General features: G+C 40.5%; 2 protein-coding genes across 4 annotated transcripts in view; one reads left to right on the top strand and one right to left on the bottom strand.

The window, feature by feature from the left end:
* LOC144040760 (uncharacterized) overlaps positions 1-17608 on the top strand; it is a 68965-nt gene that overhangs the window by 30203 nt on the left and 21154 nt on the right. The window lies entirely within an intron of this gene.
* Positions 1440-13995, bottom strand: htr5ab (5-hydroxytryptamine (serotonin) receptor 5A, genome duplicate b). Its single transcript, XM_077555201.1, has 4 exons — positions 13876-13995; positions 6219-6581; positions 5021-5401; positions 1440-2896 (listed from the first exon to the last, which is right to left on the bottom strand). Exons 1-4 carry the CDS (start codon positions 13933-13935, stop codon positions 2564-2566), a joined length of 1137 nt encoding a protein of 378 aa, XP_077411327.1. The 5' UTR covers positions 13936-13995; the 3' UTR covers positions 1440-2563.

The following is a 17608-nucleotide window of genomic DNA, read 5'->3' on the forward strand; positions in this document are numbered from 1 at the left end:
CTGACTTCCAATTTTCTTGTGCATCTTTTTGCACACCGCCTTTTTTTATCCCCACTTACTTCAAGCTATGCGGCATTGCGCAAGAAGACCAGCTCTGAATATGAATACTCGCTTCTTTTGTTATGGCGGCCATGTAAGCAGGAGTAAACCCGGCGAGCAGACAGGTGACAAATTACCTTCTGCGTCCTTTAGGGCCAATCGCAGTGTGCCGTGAAACAATAACGAGAACAAAGAGGAGTCATTTGAAACACCATGCAAAAGTTTTTTTTTTTTTTTTTTTTTTTTTTTTAATACGCGCCCACCTAAGAAGACATTTTTGCCGCATTCCGGCACGAAATGGAAATTCCCGTGAAGCTGCCTGCAACGAGTGAAGTTGCAAATGAGTTGTGTGACGGGGAAACACAAAGTGAAGTGGATAAACACAAAATGTAGGACAGCATTTATATACACCTTGGCTAATGGCAAAGACTTCTTTGATCTCCAATCCAATAATGTCCCCTTTTCGGCAAATGTTCAAGTCCCATTTCACAACATCAGGTACACCTGCACAGTATCATGACGTTTGCTTTTACAAAGATAGGATTTCTTAGATTGAGCTCAATCAGGGGTGTCATGAAAACTGATTTGAATCAGACAATTGTTGATTTACGTCCATCTGCCAAGAGCACATGCTTCCTAATTTGGTTCACTCTAATAACAGTTGGGTCAAAAAGAACACAAAAGGGTCAAAAAAGGACCGACCCAACTTTTTGGGGTATTCAATTTACTCCAAATTTTGGGTCAAACTAATAACCCACAAAAAAAAACATATAATTGTGTTGCTTTGTGGGTTATTCATTTATTTTGACACAATATTTTGGGTTAAATAACTCAAAAAATGAGCCGACCCAACTTTTTGAGTTATTCAACCCAAAAATCTGTCAAGTTTCGAGTTATTTACCCCAAAAAGTTGGGTTGGTTTATTTGTTGAGTTATTTAACCCGAAAAGTTGTCAAATTAATTAAAGTAACCCAATTATATGGGTTGTTTTATGGGTTATTAGTTTGACCCAACATTTTGAGTAAATTGAATAACCCAAAATGTTGGGTTGGTCCCTTCTTGACCCATTTGTTGTTTTTAAAATGAATAGAAAATGAAGTGGCCCAACTTTTTATTTAACCCAAATAGTTGGGTCGGTTAATTTTTGGCCGAATTCAACTAACCCAAAACAAATTGGGTCATATGAATAACCCACAAAACAACCCACATAATTGGGTTATTCATTTGATTTAATTTTGGGCCAAATATCTCCCAAAATTAACCGACCCAACTATTTGCGTTATTCAACCCAAAAAGCTGTGTCAAATTTTGAGGTATTTAACCCCAAAGTTGCCAAATTAAATGAATAAACCATCAAGTAACCCAATTATGTGGGTTTGACCCCACATTTTGAGTAAATCGAATAACTTTTTGACCCATTTGTGCTATTTTTAAAATGAACAAAAATGAAGCGACCCAGCTTTTTATTTAACCCACAATTTTATTTGTTTTCATTTTTGAATTTCCTTTTGGACCCAAATCAATTAACCCAAAAAGTTGGGGCAAAGGAATAACCCACAAAACATACATTATTCATTTAATTTGACCCATCTTTTAGGGTTAAATAACTGAAAAATTGTGTTGGTCCATTCGATTGGGTTATTCAATTAACTATAAAGTTGGGTCAAATGACCAACCCACAAAACAACCCCCTAAAAATTGGGTTGCTTTGTGGGTTATTCATTTAATCTGACACTTTTTTTTTTTGAATAGCTCAAAAAAGTTGGTTTGGTCCATTCTTAACTCAATTTAGGTTATATTTGACCCAACTGTGTACCAATTGGATCAAGTTGTTTTGAAGCACCTTTGAAAATCTCCCAAATGGCCGGTAAATGATGTCTTATCGCAAATGGCAAACGGCAAACTTCGTGTCTCTCTCCAAACTTTTTTGACGTTCATCTGGTATGCGTGTAAAACTCGTAGCAATCAGACAAAATCTCTCCAAGTTTGTTTTGAAGGACTCGTGGAAATGGACAAAATGACCCTGGAGACCTTTTTATGAGTCCGCTCATGATCGGCATGCCTACCAAAATGGCCACTAAGTGAAACTGATTTCAGAGAGGGAAGATTTTGGGAGTGGATTTGAATGGAAAAACATTGCTTATGATATCGTAGTCTCCGATACCAAATGCTATTAGATAGCGCAGGTGTACCTCCAGCTGTGCCTTCATTAAGTTCCGTGCGTCTGCTTTCCTTCATCCGTCAGCTCCCAGCCACCATAATTGCCTCGGAAGCACCAGTCAAACTGATTTCGTACACCTAATGAGCGCTTTTTGTTGTTCACAGACGACTCTCTTAGCAGTCAAAGCTTGTGTTTGTAAGTCTCCCGGCTCTCCTTTGAACCAATTCCCGGCCGGGTTCGAGTGTTTTTCCCGGCCGACTTCCAAAGCACTTTTTCCTCGTAACAAGGACATTTAGTCATCTTTTTTTGAGGAGGTTGCACAAAAACAACACAGGGGGGGGGGGCAGGTAGGAGTTTTCCGGGTCAACGTTGCCTGGAAAAGAGGTTCCGCAGGGCGTTGTTGTAGTTCTTGTTGAAGGCGGTGTAGATGAGCGGGTTGAAGAAGGAGTTGGAGTAGCCCAGCCAGAGGAAGATGCTCTTCCAGATGGGCGGGATGTCGCAGGAGCACAGCGGCTCGATCAGCTCGGCGATGAAGAACGGGATCCAGCACAGCACGAAGACGCCGATCAGGATGCCAACCATCAGCGCCGCCTTCTTCTCCTTTTGCTCGCGCCACGTGTCGCCGTCCGTCTGGAAGGTGACGGTGGCGTGGCGCGCCGTGAACACCATCTGGGGCTGCCGCGCCTCCTCTTTCACCTGCGGGCGACAGCGGCGCGTCAGATCCAATTTCAACCAGTGGATTGTGGTTGGGGAGAGAATTGCCAGGTGGTTCAACCAACAAACAAACAAACAAACAAACAAACAAACAGAGCCCCGTTCCGGCAAACTCCAACCAAGAAGCTCAATAATGTCAATAATTGTGACTTCCGTCTCTTTTGTCTGTTGGCGCTACAACTTTTTCTCGCTCTGGCTGAGGATTAATTAATAATTTAAGAGGCAAATGCATACAGTGCTACATTGAACTTCCAACTTTCCTTTTTATTTTTTTTATTTTTTTTATTTTTTTAATTTTTTTTATTTTTATTTTTTCTGGACAGCTCAGTATTGTTCATTCGGTAATTTTAGCGATTTGACATGTCATCATCATTGCTCTCTTTTTTTTTTTTTTTTTTTTTTTCTATGTGTATGTGCGTAAAAAAAAAAAAATTTGCATTTGGCAATTTATTATTATATTATATTATTAGTATGGGATTTTTTTTTAATAGGTTTTAGGTGAACTAATACACACACGCTCGCACGGACGCACGCACGCACACACATACACATACTCACCCACATACAAAAAAAAAAAAATTATATATATATATATATATATAATTTTTTTTTTATAAAAAATAAAAAAGAGCAATGATGACATGTCAAATCGAATGAACAATACTGAGCTCTCCATAAGAAGAAGAAAAAAAAAAACTTCCATTTTATCATTTGGTCGTAAGAGTTACGAGAAATAACGGTTGAGAAGAAAATCCCAATCTATAGTTTGCGTTTTCCGAGAAATGGTTTGCCTACGAAACAGGCCTTGGGTAAAAAAAAGACTCCCATTTTCAAGGTTTCATCTTTGCCGTGGCTTGATGATTATATTAGTGTCCGACCTTTTGAGCGTGCTGATGAGCAAGCGACGAGGCGCACAAAAAGGCCAAGACGCGGATATTTATATCCTACCCCGCCTACGCACCTGAATGACACACGGGAAATGATTTCCGATTAAGGGCCAAATAACTTCATGGGTGCAAAGAGAAATCATTCGTGGGGTTACGTCAAAGTGGATAAACACGGCATATTAGAATAAAAATTCTATGACAATGAGAAAAATCGTAAAGTTTTTCAGAAAATAAAGTTATATTTCTTAAATTAGATTTTTTTTTTTTTTACTTAGTAGTCGTAATAATAAAACATTTGTAGGCGAAAATGGTCATAATGTTCCAAGAATAATGTTACCAAAATACATATAATAAAATAAATAATAATAATAATAATAATGTCAATGAAATCATACTTTTATGATAATTTGTTTTGGAATATGTTAAATGGCACAAATACAATTAAAATATTACAAGAAAAGATTTGAGGTGACTAAAATCATAATTTGTGATAAAAGAATAAAGAGTAAAGTCATAATATTGCAAGATATTTTATTTTACGTGAGTAAAATCGTCATTTACGTGAATACAAATTAATTTCAGGTTAAGAATTTAATATCAATTATAATTGCAAACATACATTTTTAGAATTATGCATAATATGAGAGTAAAGTTGTTGTTTTTTCAATAGTTTTAGTTTTTAAAATAGGTTTCCTACCCTTTTTAAATGCTTCATTTTAGTTGATCTTTTCTTAGTTTTAGAATTAGTTTTAGTTTTTTATGTATGGTTGTAATTCATTTGCTTTATTTTTATTTTTGAAAATGTTTCATTTTAGTAAATCTTTAATTCGTTTTCATATTTTTTTTAAATATGGTTGTTATGCTATTTTTAATAAAAAAAATGTGTCATTGTAGTTCATTTTTTAGTTTTAGTATTAATTTGAGTTTTTTTTTAAATATATGGCATATTTATGGATATAAATAAAAGAGCAATATAAATAAAGTCACAATAAGCACAGAAAAAATGCTTTTAAAATTAACCCCAAATGTAATTGACAAAGACAAAAAAAAATTTTTTTTGCGCTTTATTGTTAGTTTTATTACGTAGAATGTATTTTCAGTTCAGTTATATGAAAAAAAACAAAAAACACTTTATTTCGTTAACAAAAAGTTTCTTTCTATTTTAAATTCGTTAACTATAATAACCGTAATTCTTAGCGGTTCAAGTGTTGCTCATCACCTCTGCCATGGGCGTGATGGTGTTGCTCTTGCGCGAGCCGATCCGGAACTTGGCCGCCTTGTAGATCTTCCAGTAGACGAAGAGAACCACGCAGAGCGGCAGGTAGAAGGCGCCGAACGTGGAGAAGATGGTGTAGGATAGCTCCTGGCTCACCTGGCACTTCAAACCCTTGGCGTACGTCTCGCCCCAGCCGAAGAGCGGCGACAGCGAGATGATGGACGACAGCAGCCACGTCAGGGCGATCATCACGTTGGAGATCTTCTTGCGCGTCTTCAACGTGTACTCCAGGTGGCGCGTGATGGACCAATAGCGGTCGAGAGCGATGGCCGTCACGTTCCAGATGCTGGCCGTGCAGCACAACACGTCGAAGGAGATCCATACCTGACGCGGGGCACGTTACATGAAAAATGAAAAAAAAAAAAAAGTACATTTAGGTTTAAGACTATTCTAATTTTGGGATAAAAAAAAAAAATGCCGTAACTAGAAATCGAAAATAAAGTCGTAATAGTACGCTTGCGATATATTTTTTAAATAATGCATATATGTATATATATATATATATATATATATATACATTCTTTGCACTTTTACAAAAATAAAAGTCGTAATTTTACACAAAAAAAGTCATACCACAACAAGAAAATAAAACAAAACGATCCATTTTAGAACAATAATATTTTTATTATTTTTATTTAATTTCTTTCAACATTTTAGGAAAACAATGTCGAAATGTTACCAAGTCATAATATTGCAAATATTTTTTAGGTGAATAAAATTTTAATTTTGCAAAGGGAAGGAAAAACGTTTTTTTTTTTTTTTTTTTTTTTAATATATATAAATCCAAACATACTGATGTCTTTTTAACAGAGGTTGGCGTGTCAATGAATTTTGATCATCTGTCATTCAGCAATCGTCAATAGTCGGGACACAATTCCGTCATTGTCAACCCGTCAATGTTTCAAGCTGACCGTCAATCCGTCACCAAAATGAGACGTCTGCCATTGACAGATTGCAGATTTTATTGACATATTGACGGACAAAAAGCCACTTCCGCTAATGCTAAGTTCGTCCATTTTTATAAGTTTCCCGTCAACAAAATGGGCGTCTGTCATTGACGGATTGACGGACCCTCCGTCAACATTGATGGAATGTCCACCCCTGATTTTTAAAAATGATTAACGACAAAAACAATCTGCACCTGGCATAGCACCCGGCCCAGCTTCCACAGCCGTCCGTTGAGCTCGTGCACCAGACTCAGCGGCATGACCAGCGCCGCCACCATCACGTCGGAGATGGCCATGGACGCCACCAGGTTGTGCGGCACCCGGTGGAAGGTGCGCACCCGCAGGATGGTCACCAGCACCAGCAGGTTCCACACGAAGGTGGCCACGGCCAACATGGCCAGCAGCGTCAGCGTCAGCACGCTGAACAGGGAGAACGGCCGGTACGCGTCGCCCTCCGAACCGGGCCCGCTGCCGTTAGCCGCGCTGCCGTTAGCCACGCTGCCGTTGAGATACGTCATGCTAGGTGATTCCAAAATGGACGTCGAGTCATTCTGCATCTGGATGAAGATAAAAAGTAGACATCATATATACTGTACAACGTTGCTTAAAGTGATAAAGAACCAAAACATATGTGCTCATTAGCATTAGCATTAAGCTAGCGGGTTTTTGCTTGGCTGTTTTCAATACACGAGGTTTAATTCTCTTAGTTTTATATTTAGATTGACAGTAAACGTCGACAGACTTAAAGTGTTAAAGCACCGCAGCATAGATGCTAGTTAGCATTAGCATCAAGCTAGCGGGGCCTTTCCTTAGGCAGTTGTTTGGCTGTTTTCAATACATGAGGTGTAATTATCTTAGTTTTATATTTAGATTGACAGTAAACGTCGACAGACTTAAAGTGTTAAAGCACCGCAACATAGATGCTAGTTAGCATTAGCATGAAGCAAGCGGGGCCTTTCTTTAGGCAGTTGTTTGCTTGTTTTCAATACACGAGGTGTAATTCTCTTGGTTTTAAATTTAGATTGACAGTAAACGTCGACAGACTTAGTGTTAAAGCCCTGCAACATGGATGCTACTTAGCATTAGCATGAAGCTAGCGGGACCTTTCTTTAGGCATGTTGTTTGGCTGTTTTCAATACACGAGGTGTAATTCTTAGTTTTAAATTTAGATTGACAGTAAACGTCGACAGACTTAAAGTGTTAAAGCACCGCAGCATAGATGCTTGTTAGCATTAGCATGAAGCTAGCAGGTTTTTGTTTGGCTGTTTTCAATACACGAGGTTTAATTCTCTTAGTTTTAAATTTAGATTGACAGTAAACGTCGACAGATTTACAGTGTTAAAGCACCGCAGCATAGATGCTAGTTAGCATTAGCATGAAGCTAGCGGGGCCTTTCTTTAGGCATGTTGTTTGTCTGTTTTCAATACACGAGGTGTAATTCTTAGTTTTAAATTTAGATTGACAGTAAACGTCGACAGACTTAAAGTGTTAAAGCACCGCAGCATAGATGCTAGTTAACATTAACATGAAGCTAGCAGGTTTTTGTTTGGCTGTTTTCAATACACGAGGTTTAATTCTCTTAGTTTTAAATTTAGATTGACAGTAAACGTCGACAGACTTAAAGTGTTAAAGCCCTGCAACATGGATGCTACTTAGCATTAGCATGAAGCTAGCGGGACCTTTCTTTAGGCAGTTGTTTGGCTGTTTTCAATTCAAATTATTTTAGTTTTAATTTTAGATTGACAGTAAACGTCGACAGACTTAAAGTGTTAAAGCCCTGCAACATGGATGCTACTTAGCATTAGCATGAAGCTAGCGGGACCTTTCTTTAGGCAGTTGTTTGGCTGTTTTCAATTCTAATTATTTTAGTTTTAATTTTAGATTGACAGTAAACGTCGACAGACTTAAAGTGTTAAAGCCCTGCAGCATGGATGCTACTTAGCATTAGCATGAAGCTAGCGGCACCTTTCTTTAGGCAGTTGTTTGGCTGTTTTCAATTCAAATTATTTTAGTTTTAAATTTAGATTGACAGTAAACGTCGACAGACTTAAAGTGTTAAAGCACTGCATCATAGATGTTAGTTAGCATTAGCATGAAACTAGCGGGGCTTTTCTTTGGGCAGTTGTTTGGCTGTTTTCAATTCTAATCCTTTTAGTTTTAAATTTAGATTGACAACTGTGGGAGTGGCATTAAAGAACTCGAAGCCTCTTTTTTGATCAATTACCATACTGGAATTGACGACTCACAACTGTCATGTTACCCCCCCCCCCCCTTTTCAGTAGTACACGCATTTGCTCAAGAGGCCGTTTAGCGATTTTCTCGCAACGGCGGAAAAAGCCACTTGAGCGGTTGTCAGGCAGGCTGCCGACAACCTTTCAAGTGCAATTTCAGATGCTGCTAAAAGGCCTTGCGGCGCTACTCTGGGACTTTCTCTACCATGTGAACAAAAAGAAACATATTTATTATCCCTTCCCCCGTTCTGCTGCCCGTATCTGATTTGCATCAACGTCGTTAGTGGCGTATTAAGGCCACACTGAACTGGAAAAATAGAACATTCGGAGTGAAAAAACGAAGTGCAACTGCTGCATTATGAGGAAAAAATGCTCCAAAAAGTATTGGAACACTGAGGTGGTACTTGGCGTGAAAAGTTTGAAAACCACCGCATTAGCCTATTAAACCAGCGAATGAGCAGCCTCGCCGTCCTGATGCTAATGCGCGGCGATTTCCATACATCATGCCAAGTGCTCCGACGCGCCTCATTGAACATTCCCTTTCACCACAGGTCGTATCTTCACGCCTATAAATTTGCGTCACATGACTCCCTCTCCGCTTTATGTATTCCGGCCGACAGCTTCCATCCATCCATCCGTCTATAAGCGGCATGTCCTCAAAAAATCCTCCCGCAACCTTGACCTGGCCTATTAAGTGGAGTTGCCTGTAATATTGATGCAGTCATTCATTTTACATGGCAGCGCTTGCGAGCCAAAGGGCGCGTTAGCAGATGAGTTTTTCTCAGTCCGCCCCCCCCCCCCTCAACATTGTATCGGTCTTGTTTGCCTTAATCCAAGTACTTTAATAAAACAGTAGATGGAATTTAAAAAAATGGCACTGCCCCGACCTTTTGTAACATCGTCGGACGTGAATCAGGAACTAGCCTGCTAAGTTGCAATATTACGATAAAGTTGTAATATTGTGAGTTAAAAAAAAAAAAAAAAAAAAAGTTGGAGTAAATGAAGTCAAAATATTACAACCCAAAAACTTTGTTGCTTGATAAAATATTCAACTAATATTTTTTGCTGAAAATCTGTATAAGAAACCTAAAACAGCGTATTAGGCAATTTAAAAAAAAAAAAAATTATTTTATTTTATATCTTTATTTGCAACTTTATTAAATCGCAAATTTGCGAGAAAAAAATAAAGTTTTGCCCCCTAAAAAAATATATATATTTATATGTGGCCCAATGTTTTTTCTTTGGTTAAAATTTATAACTTTAAAATAATACAAAAAATTATATAAAAAAAAATGTGTCCTAAATTTACAAAAATAAAGTAGTACTATTAAAGGCAAAAAAATTATGAACATGAATTTGTTATATTACACCCAAAAAAAACAAATCATTTTGTGGAGAGAAAAAAAAACATTACAGGCACATAACAGTAGTTGTGATATTACAAGAAAAAAAGTTATGATTAAGAGTTATAATCTAAAAAAAAAATATCACTTAAATTGTAATATAATGAAAAAAAAAAGTCGTAATTTTACCAGAATAAAGCCTTAATGTTACGAGGAAAGCATCCTTTTGTGAGAATGAAGTCAAAATACTGCAAGAATAAACATGTAACTTTGGAACAGGAAGTGGGCGGAGCATAGCGACGTTTGATCATTTTATGTTAAGTTTGAAAAAAATTATCCCCCAGACAGCAGTTAGACCGATCGACATGAAATTATGAGAACATGTCTAACGTCACGGGAGAAAAATTCTGAAGGAATTGAACAGGAAGTCGGCCATTTTGGTAAGGGCCAAGCATGGTGTCAAAGTTCAATCGTTTTGAGCGATCTCTTTAAGTTAGAAAAAAATTTGCCCCCGACAGCAGTTAAACCAATCGACATGTCAAAAATGGCGGGATGCATGAAAAAAACCTCAAGGGACCACGTGGGAATTAAAAAGGAAGTCGGCCATTTTGGTGAGGGCAGAACATGCTCATTTTGTTAATCCCTGTTGGGAAATTCAATTACTAAAACAGAATATCCAATGTGAACCACAGCATGCAAAAAAAAAAAAAAAAAAACGTGGACCAACAAACACTTTTGTTTACAATCGTCTCCACTGGGTGTTTTTTCTCGTCAGCTTTCGATCCAATCGCGAGCTTTGAAATCAATAAGGCCTCATCGCTTTGCTTGTTAGGATATAATTGTTGGCTCCGTTGCTGAATATCAAATCAGTGGAATATTTCTTGGCAGCTTGTGGGGAAAGCAACACCAAAAAAAAAAAAAAATACCCCAAAAGCAAAATCCAAAGTCTGCCTCCCACCTGCTTCCCGTGAGGTGAAGCTTCATGTATCTTTCACGGCCGTCAGACGCCGGCTGCCGTATTGATCTGTTGGCCATCACTCACCGGGCCTCATCCATAAAGTCCACCGGGTAATAACAATAGCGGCCCGCCGTGACATATGACACCGTCTCTTGGCGTCGCACTCCAATCAAAGGCCCTCTGCCCTCTGTTGTTCCGGCTCCTATTAGCACAGCTAACAGCCATGAAATTGGAAAGCTGTCGTGAGGGGAGAAGCCTAGCGAAAAGCAATCCCTATCTCGTAATCGGCTCGGCTTGACGTCAAGCGCGTTTTGCATACGGACTGAGGAGACCCTTTAGCCTGCGACGTCACCAGACGATGGGGGGAAAAAGTGTCGGCTCAGCTCGCTGTTTGCCAAATTTGAGTCGGTGGAAGCCAGATTTTCCGATTATCTTGTTGTGTGAGGTGTGTTCAGATTTGTGAGTTTAATAGTCACCTCGCTGGTCTGCTCACAAAAACAGGCAGGGTCAATAATCGTAAATGTTACAACGGCTCAATACGATAAGGATTTACGATCGCAAATCGGGCGAACCGGATTCCATTATTGTGTCGTGAAATGGAACGATAGCCAATTAGAGCAGTCAGTGTGGATGGAGCTCAATTTTATTAAGTCGGGCACACTCACACCGATAAGCTTCCGATTATCAGGCATCTCTGAAAGATTATCCTGAGTGGTGATTTTTTTTCTCTCTCCCTGATCTGCTCGGAAAACATTCTGAGCCGACAATCGTAAATGTTAAACTTGGTGTGGGGTGTGTTAAGAGTGATCCTTTTCTGCCTTGATCCAGTCAGAAACGGTTATCGTAAATGTTAAACCTGTTCAATATTTACGATCGCAAATCGGACGAACCGTGGATTCCATGATTGCGTCGTGAAACGGAACGATAGCCAATTAGAGCAGTCAGTGTGGATGGAGCTCAACTTTGTTAAGTTGGGCACACTCACACCGATAAGCTTCCGATTATCAGGCATCGCTGAAAGATTATCCTGAGTGGTGATTTTTTTTTTCTCTCCCTGATCTGCTCGGAAAACGTTCTGAGCCGACAATCGTAAATGTTAAACTTGGTGTGGGGTGTGTTAAGAGTGATCCTTTTCTGCCTTGATCCAGTCAGAAACGGTTATCGTAAATGTTAAACCTGTTCAATATTTACGATCGCAAATCGGACGAACCGTGGATTCCATGATTGCGTCGTGAAACGGAACGATAGCCAATTAGAGCAGTCAGTGTGGATGGAGCTCAACTTTGTTAAGTTGGGCACACTCACACCGATAAGCTTCCGATTATCAGGCATCGCTGAAAGATTATCCTGAGTGGTGATTTTTTTTTTCTCTCCCTGATCTGCTCGGAAAACGTTCTGAGCCGACAATCGTAAATGTTAAACTTGGTGTGGGGTGTGTTAAGAGTGATCCTTTTCTGCCTTGATCCAGTCAGAAACGGTTATCGTAAATGTTAAACCTGTTCAATATTTACGATCGCAAATCGGACGAACCGTGGATTCCATGATTGCGTCGTGAAACGGAACGATAGCCAATTAGAGCAGTCAGTGTGGATGGAGCTCAACTTTGTTAAGTTGGGCACACTCACACCGATAAGCTTCCGATTATCAGGCCGACAATCGTAAATGTTAAACTTATTTAATTGTGATTGTTAAGTGAAAAGTAACGATCGTTAATTAGAAAATGGTCACCATAGTGGCAATCAGTGTGGATGGAGCCCAACATAATTAAGGGATTCGATCCTACCGTTAATCGGGCGGAAAAATGATCGTTTTTTTCCCCCCACTTCCAATCAAAGTCAGCAAAAGCACAATCATCAGATGGCTCTAAAAGATGATCCTAATTATTGTGGTGTGGGGTGTGTTAAGAGTGATCCTTTTCTGCTTTGATCCAGTCAGAAACGGTTATCGTAAATGTTGAACCTGTTCAATATTTACGATCGCAAATCGGGCGAACCGGATTCCATGATTGTGTCGTGAAACGGAACGATAGCCAATTAGAGCAGTCAGTGTGGATGGAGCTCAACTTTGTTAAGTTGGGCACACTCACACCGATAAGCTTCCGATTATCAGGCCGACAATCGTAAATGTTAAACTTATTTAATTGTGATTGTTAAGTGAAAAGTAACGATCGTTAATTAGAAAATGGTCACCATAGTGGCAATCAGTGTGGATGGAGCCCAACATAATTAAGGGATTCGATCCTACCGTTAATCGGGCGGAAAAATTATCGTTTTTTTCCCCCCACTTCCAATCAAAGTCAGCAAAAGCACAATCATCAGATGGCTCTAAAAGATGATCCTAATTATTGTGGTGTGGGGTGTGTTAAGAGTGATCCTTTTCTGCTTTGATCCAGTCAGAAACGGTTATCGTAAATGTTGAACCTGTTCAATATTTACGATCGCAAATCGGGCGAACCGGATTCCATGATTGTGTCGTGAAACGGAACGATAGCCAATTAGAGCAGTCAGTGTGGATGGAGCTCAACTTTGTTAAGTTGGGCACACTCACACCGATAAGCTTCCGATTATCAGGCATCTATGAAAGATTATCCTGAGTGGTTATCTACGATTGATTTTTTTCTCTCCCTGATGTGCTCGTTAAATGTTCTGTGTCGACAATCGTAAATGTTAAAAAAATTGGGATTGTCATGTGAAAAGTAACGATAGTCAATTAGAAAATGACCAACAGTTTGCTTTATCATAAGAGCGATTGCTGTTTTTAAGACAATGGTGCCTTGACTTGAGTTGAATTTGTTCCGTGACCGCATTCATGCACTTTTATAACGAAATGCATCGCGGTCCTTCGCCACCGCAAAGTGCTCGTCCATCCATTTTTTTTGTAGCGCTTGTCCTCATTGGGGTCACTGGTGTGCAGGGGTACACCCTGTACTGGTCGCCAGCCAATCACTGGGCTCATAGAGACAGACGACACTTAATCAACGCAAAATGGAGAAAACATCTTCAAAAATATATTTTTCTTTCACTTCTGCACCAATGCAAAAATAAAAAAAAAAAAATTGAGTTGTGGAATTTTTTTTTCCTTTTTTTTTTGTATTCGAGATTTTTACATTGTGCAGGCGCCCCTTAAGTTGCCTCGACGTGATGATCTTTTTTTTTTTTTTAAAGCAATCCAAAACTTGCCATGCAACAACTTTGTAAATAAGCCCACGTCCCGCGAGGATTCCTGAACACTCATCACAAGACACTTGTTACAGGACATGTTTAACTAGATACCAGTCTGGGGGGGGGGGGGGGGGTCGATAAAGAAAGGTAGCACTCACCCCGTTTAGCGATCCAGTAATAGTGCGGCAGAAGGTGCTCCGTGCGCCGTTCGCAAGCATCCATCGCCGCCTGGGGAGACGGCGGAAAGGGGGGGGGGGGGACAGGGGGGCTACTGATGGCTCAGTGTGGCTTGATTACACACACACAGTGAACATGAGGAATGAACCACGCCAATTGGCACGAGGGGGGGGGGGGGCAGGCTCGGAGTCGGGAGGAGGATTCTGGGTCCATTTCACAACATAAACGTTGCGTTCTCCTCAGCGAAGTGGAGAAGGGATGCACGGAGGGAGGGAGGGAGGGAGGGAGGGGGCGAGGAGGAATGGTGGGGGGTGCTGCCTTATCGGCGTCAAGGAAGCAACAGCGGATGCAGATGACGTCTTTATCTTGTTTCTCAGACAACGGCGTTGCCGCCTCCTTTCAAGCAGTCCGGTCCAATGTGGTTGGGGGGGTTCTCTTGCACCGTGTGTGTGTGTAGGGGCGGGGGGGCTCTAGGACCGTGTAGCCTGTTGGGTAACACACGTGGCCACTTGTTGTCACCCAAACAGGGGGGTGCAGTAAAATGTGTGCTGTTTGGAAAACTCTCCAAATATGCACCAAAAAATGCTGGGTGGTTTTCCTAACCCAATTACTGTGTTGCATTTAGCCAACATTGGGCTCATTATTGATTTAATTTCTTTATATATATATATTTTTAGAGCTCAGTATTATTCATTCAAGCCTTCCCGAGTCAACATGTCATCATCATCATCGCTCTTTGTGTGTGTGAGTTTGTGGTCTTTACCTCACCTGGAAACTGTTAAAAATCCCACACCCTCCACCTTAACCGGATTACTTCAGAGTCCCGCCAGAGTCGTGAAGTTGTCAGGAGACCAGAGGAAGGATCAAAGGAGAAAGGAAGATTAAACAAAGCGAAATCCAGCACCAACCAGACACCACCGACCACCCACAGTGTTACAAAACCAGAATCCTTCACCGACCCCAGAAACATCTAAATTCCAACAGATTAGGGAGACCCCAAGAGACCAGAGGAAAGACTAAAGACAGGAAGGAAGAATAGATGAAGCAGAGTGAGATCCACAAACATTGGGCTCATTATTTTTTGACCCAGCAGATTGGAATGAAGATAGAACCACTATATTGCTGATCTAAATTTTATCTCTATTTTTTTTGGGGGGGGGGCTGGATGGATGACATGGGAAAGTTGGTATGTGTCATTTTTAACCACATACTAACCCGTTTCTTCTTAGTAGCTTTAACTCTTAAACTGTTTTTTTCCCAATCCACTTTATGGGTCAATTTGACCCATCTTCCTGGTTTGCTTTATACTAAATGACCCAATTTTTGACCCGAGTAAAAGATCTGTCCAATATTTATGAGTTGTTTTACACTAAAAGACCCATTTCTTGACTCAAAGTTGGGTCAAATTGACCCAAGTAGAGGATCGGTCCATTTTTGACCCATAGTTGGGTTACTTTTGACCCAACTGTTTATAGAGTTTAAGATATGCAAATTGCACTCTAAAAACAGTTGGGTCAAAAATAACCCAATTATGGATCAAACATGGACCGATCCACTTTATGGGTCAATTTGACCCAAGTAGAGGATTGGTCCATTTTGTACCCATAGTTGGGTTATTTTTGACCCAACTGTTTTTAGAGTGTAATTTGCATATCTTAAACTCTATAAACAGTTGGGTCAAAAGTAACCCAATTATGGATCAAACATGGACCGATCCGCTTTATGGGTCAATTTAACCCAAGTAGAGGATCGGTCCATTTTTGACCCATAGTTGGGTTATTTTTGACCCAACTGTTTTTAGAGTGTATTTGAAAACATTGGCTGGCACAGTGAAAAAAAGTTGCTTAATATAACAACCAAATTGCCAAGAGTTGCTCGTTGCTTTTTTGAGTTGTAGAGTTGGCACCACTTTTTTTTTTTTGCAGTGGTTCTCAAACTGTGTCCTGTGGATCCTCAAAATAATTTGCAATAATTGCTCAAAACACACTAAATACAGTGGTTGGAAAAGTTGGTAAATAAAGCGACTTAATGCCGCCTCATTAACATGGAAGCTAACACCGAGCGTAAGGTTAAACCCCCTTCCGCGCAAACGCTCCTTCACTTAAGCAATCTTGGCTTAGCTAATGGCCGCGTATGCTAATAAAGGCTTCCCTCTCTAAACCGAGAGATTTGTTTCAAGCACCTGTCCAAACAGTCGCGCCCCCGGGGAAGGATTGGAGAAGCGCTCGCCGCTCTCTTCACATCAGTCCCACCGGTTTACGCACTTTCTCCCTCTCCTTCCATGCTGGTGGTTTCCCACATTGTGCGCGTTTTCATTCAACATGACGCAAGCGGCAGAAACAAATCCTTCAGGTAAATCTTTCACTATAATTTCACCAGGGCCATAAAACAATGACATTGTTTCATTTTCAACGCGGCATTTTATACGCAGATGTGTTGCATTGATCAATTTGACACCGGCAGTCCTTCGAAGGGCTTTGAAAAAATATGAGGCAACGAGCAAATAAATGTGTATTGTGATATATTACAAGCAATTTTGGGTTATGGTGTTACGCCGCCATATCGTCATTCACCTACTGCGGCCTCGATACATGATAAAAAAAAGAATTATGTGGACAAAGGCTACTTGGCTATTGTCTGGGGTTTATAGCAATTTCTTTTTTTTACACTAGCTATCCATCCATCCATCAATCATTTATCCATCTGGCTGGCTGGCTATCGTCGCTAGCTCGCTAGCTATCGTCGCTAGCGACGCTAGCGATCATCGCTAGCTCGCTTGCTATCTTCAATAGCTCTTTATCCGTCTATCTATCTATCCATCCATCCAGAATTTATCCATCCATCCATCCGGCTCGCTGGCTATCGTCGCTAGCTCGCTAGCTATCATCGCTTGCTCGCTAGCTATCTTCAATAGCTCTTTATCCGTCTATCTATCTATCCATCCATCCAGAATTTATCCATCCATCCATCCGGCTCGCTGGCTATCGTCGCTAGCTATCGTCGCTAGCTCGCTAGCTATCGTCGCTAGCTCGCTAGCTATCTTCAATAGCTCTCTATCTATCCATCTATCCATCCATCCATCCATCTGGCTGGCTATCGTCGCTAGCATGCTATCTATCTATCTATCCATCCATCCAGAATTTATCCATCCATCCATCCGGCTCGCTGGCTATCGTCGCTAGCTATCATCGCTAGCTCGCTAGCTATCTTCAATAGCTCTCTATCTATCCATCTATCCATCCATCCATCTGGCTGGCTGGCTATCGTTGCTAGCATGCTATCTATCTATCTATCCATCCATCCATCCGGCTGGCTATCGTCGCTAGCGAGCTAGCTATCTTCAATATCTATCTATCTATCTCTGGTTCTCTTTCTCTCTCTCTCTCTCTCTCTCTCTCTCTCTCTCTCTAGTGGGGACCCCATTTATCTTGGGGGACATTTTTCCCAGATTTACCTGCCGTAGGTGAAAATCCACAGAGAAAGTCGGATGAGCATTTTCATTAGGTTTGAAGATTTCACCCCCAACACCAAATTCGCCCATCAACACGTTTTGTTTACTAGTCGATCCAATCAGGATGAATTTTTGTTGTTGTTGTCAAGGACCACATCTGAAACCGATCAGGAAGTCTGCCATTTTGGTTAGAAGCAGCCATTTTAGGGGGCCGTTAAAGGCAAACTTGCACGAGAGATCTTTTGGGATTTGATGACTCATCT

Source organism: Vanacampus margaritifer, chromosome 20, assembly GCF_051991255.1.
Source record: "Vanacampus margaritifer isolate UIUO_Vmar chromosome 20, RoL_Vmar_1.0, whole genome shotgun sequence".
Taxonomy (NCBI): domain Eukaryota; kingdom Metazoa; phylum Chordata; class Actinopteri; order Syngnathiformes; family Syngnathidae; genus Vanacampus; species Vanacampus margaritifer.

Excerpts from the sequence above, each read along its gene's own strand:
- htr5ab (XM_077555201.1), bottom strand. The coding sequence starts at position 13,935 with ATGCTTGCGAACGGCGCACGGAGCACCTTCTGCCGCACTATTACTGGA. Across the intron at positions 6,582-13,875 it reads TTACTGGATCGCTAAACGGG|ATGCAGAATGACTCGACGTC; the intron begins GTGAGTGCTACC and ends ATCTTCATCCAG. Across the intron at positions 5,402-6,218 it reads TGGGCCGGGTGCTATGCCAG|GTATGGATCTCCTTCGACGT; the intron begins GTGCAGATTGTT and ends GCCCCGCGTCAG.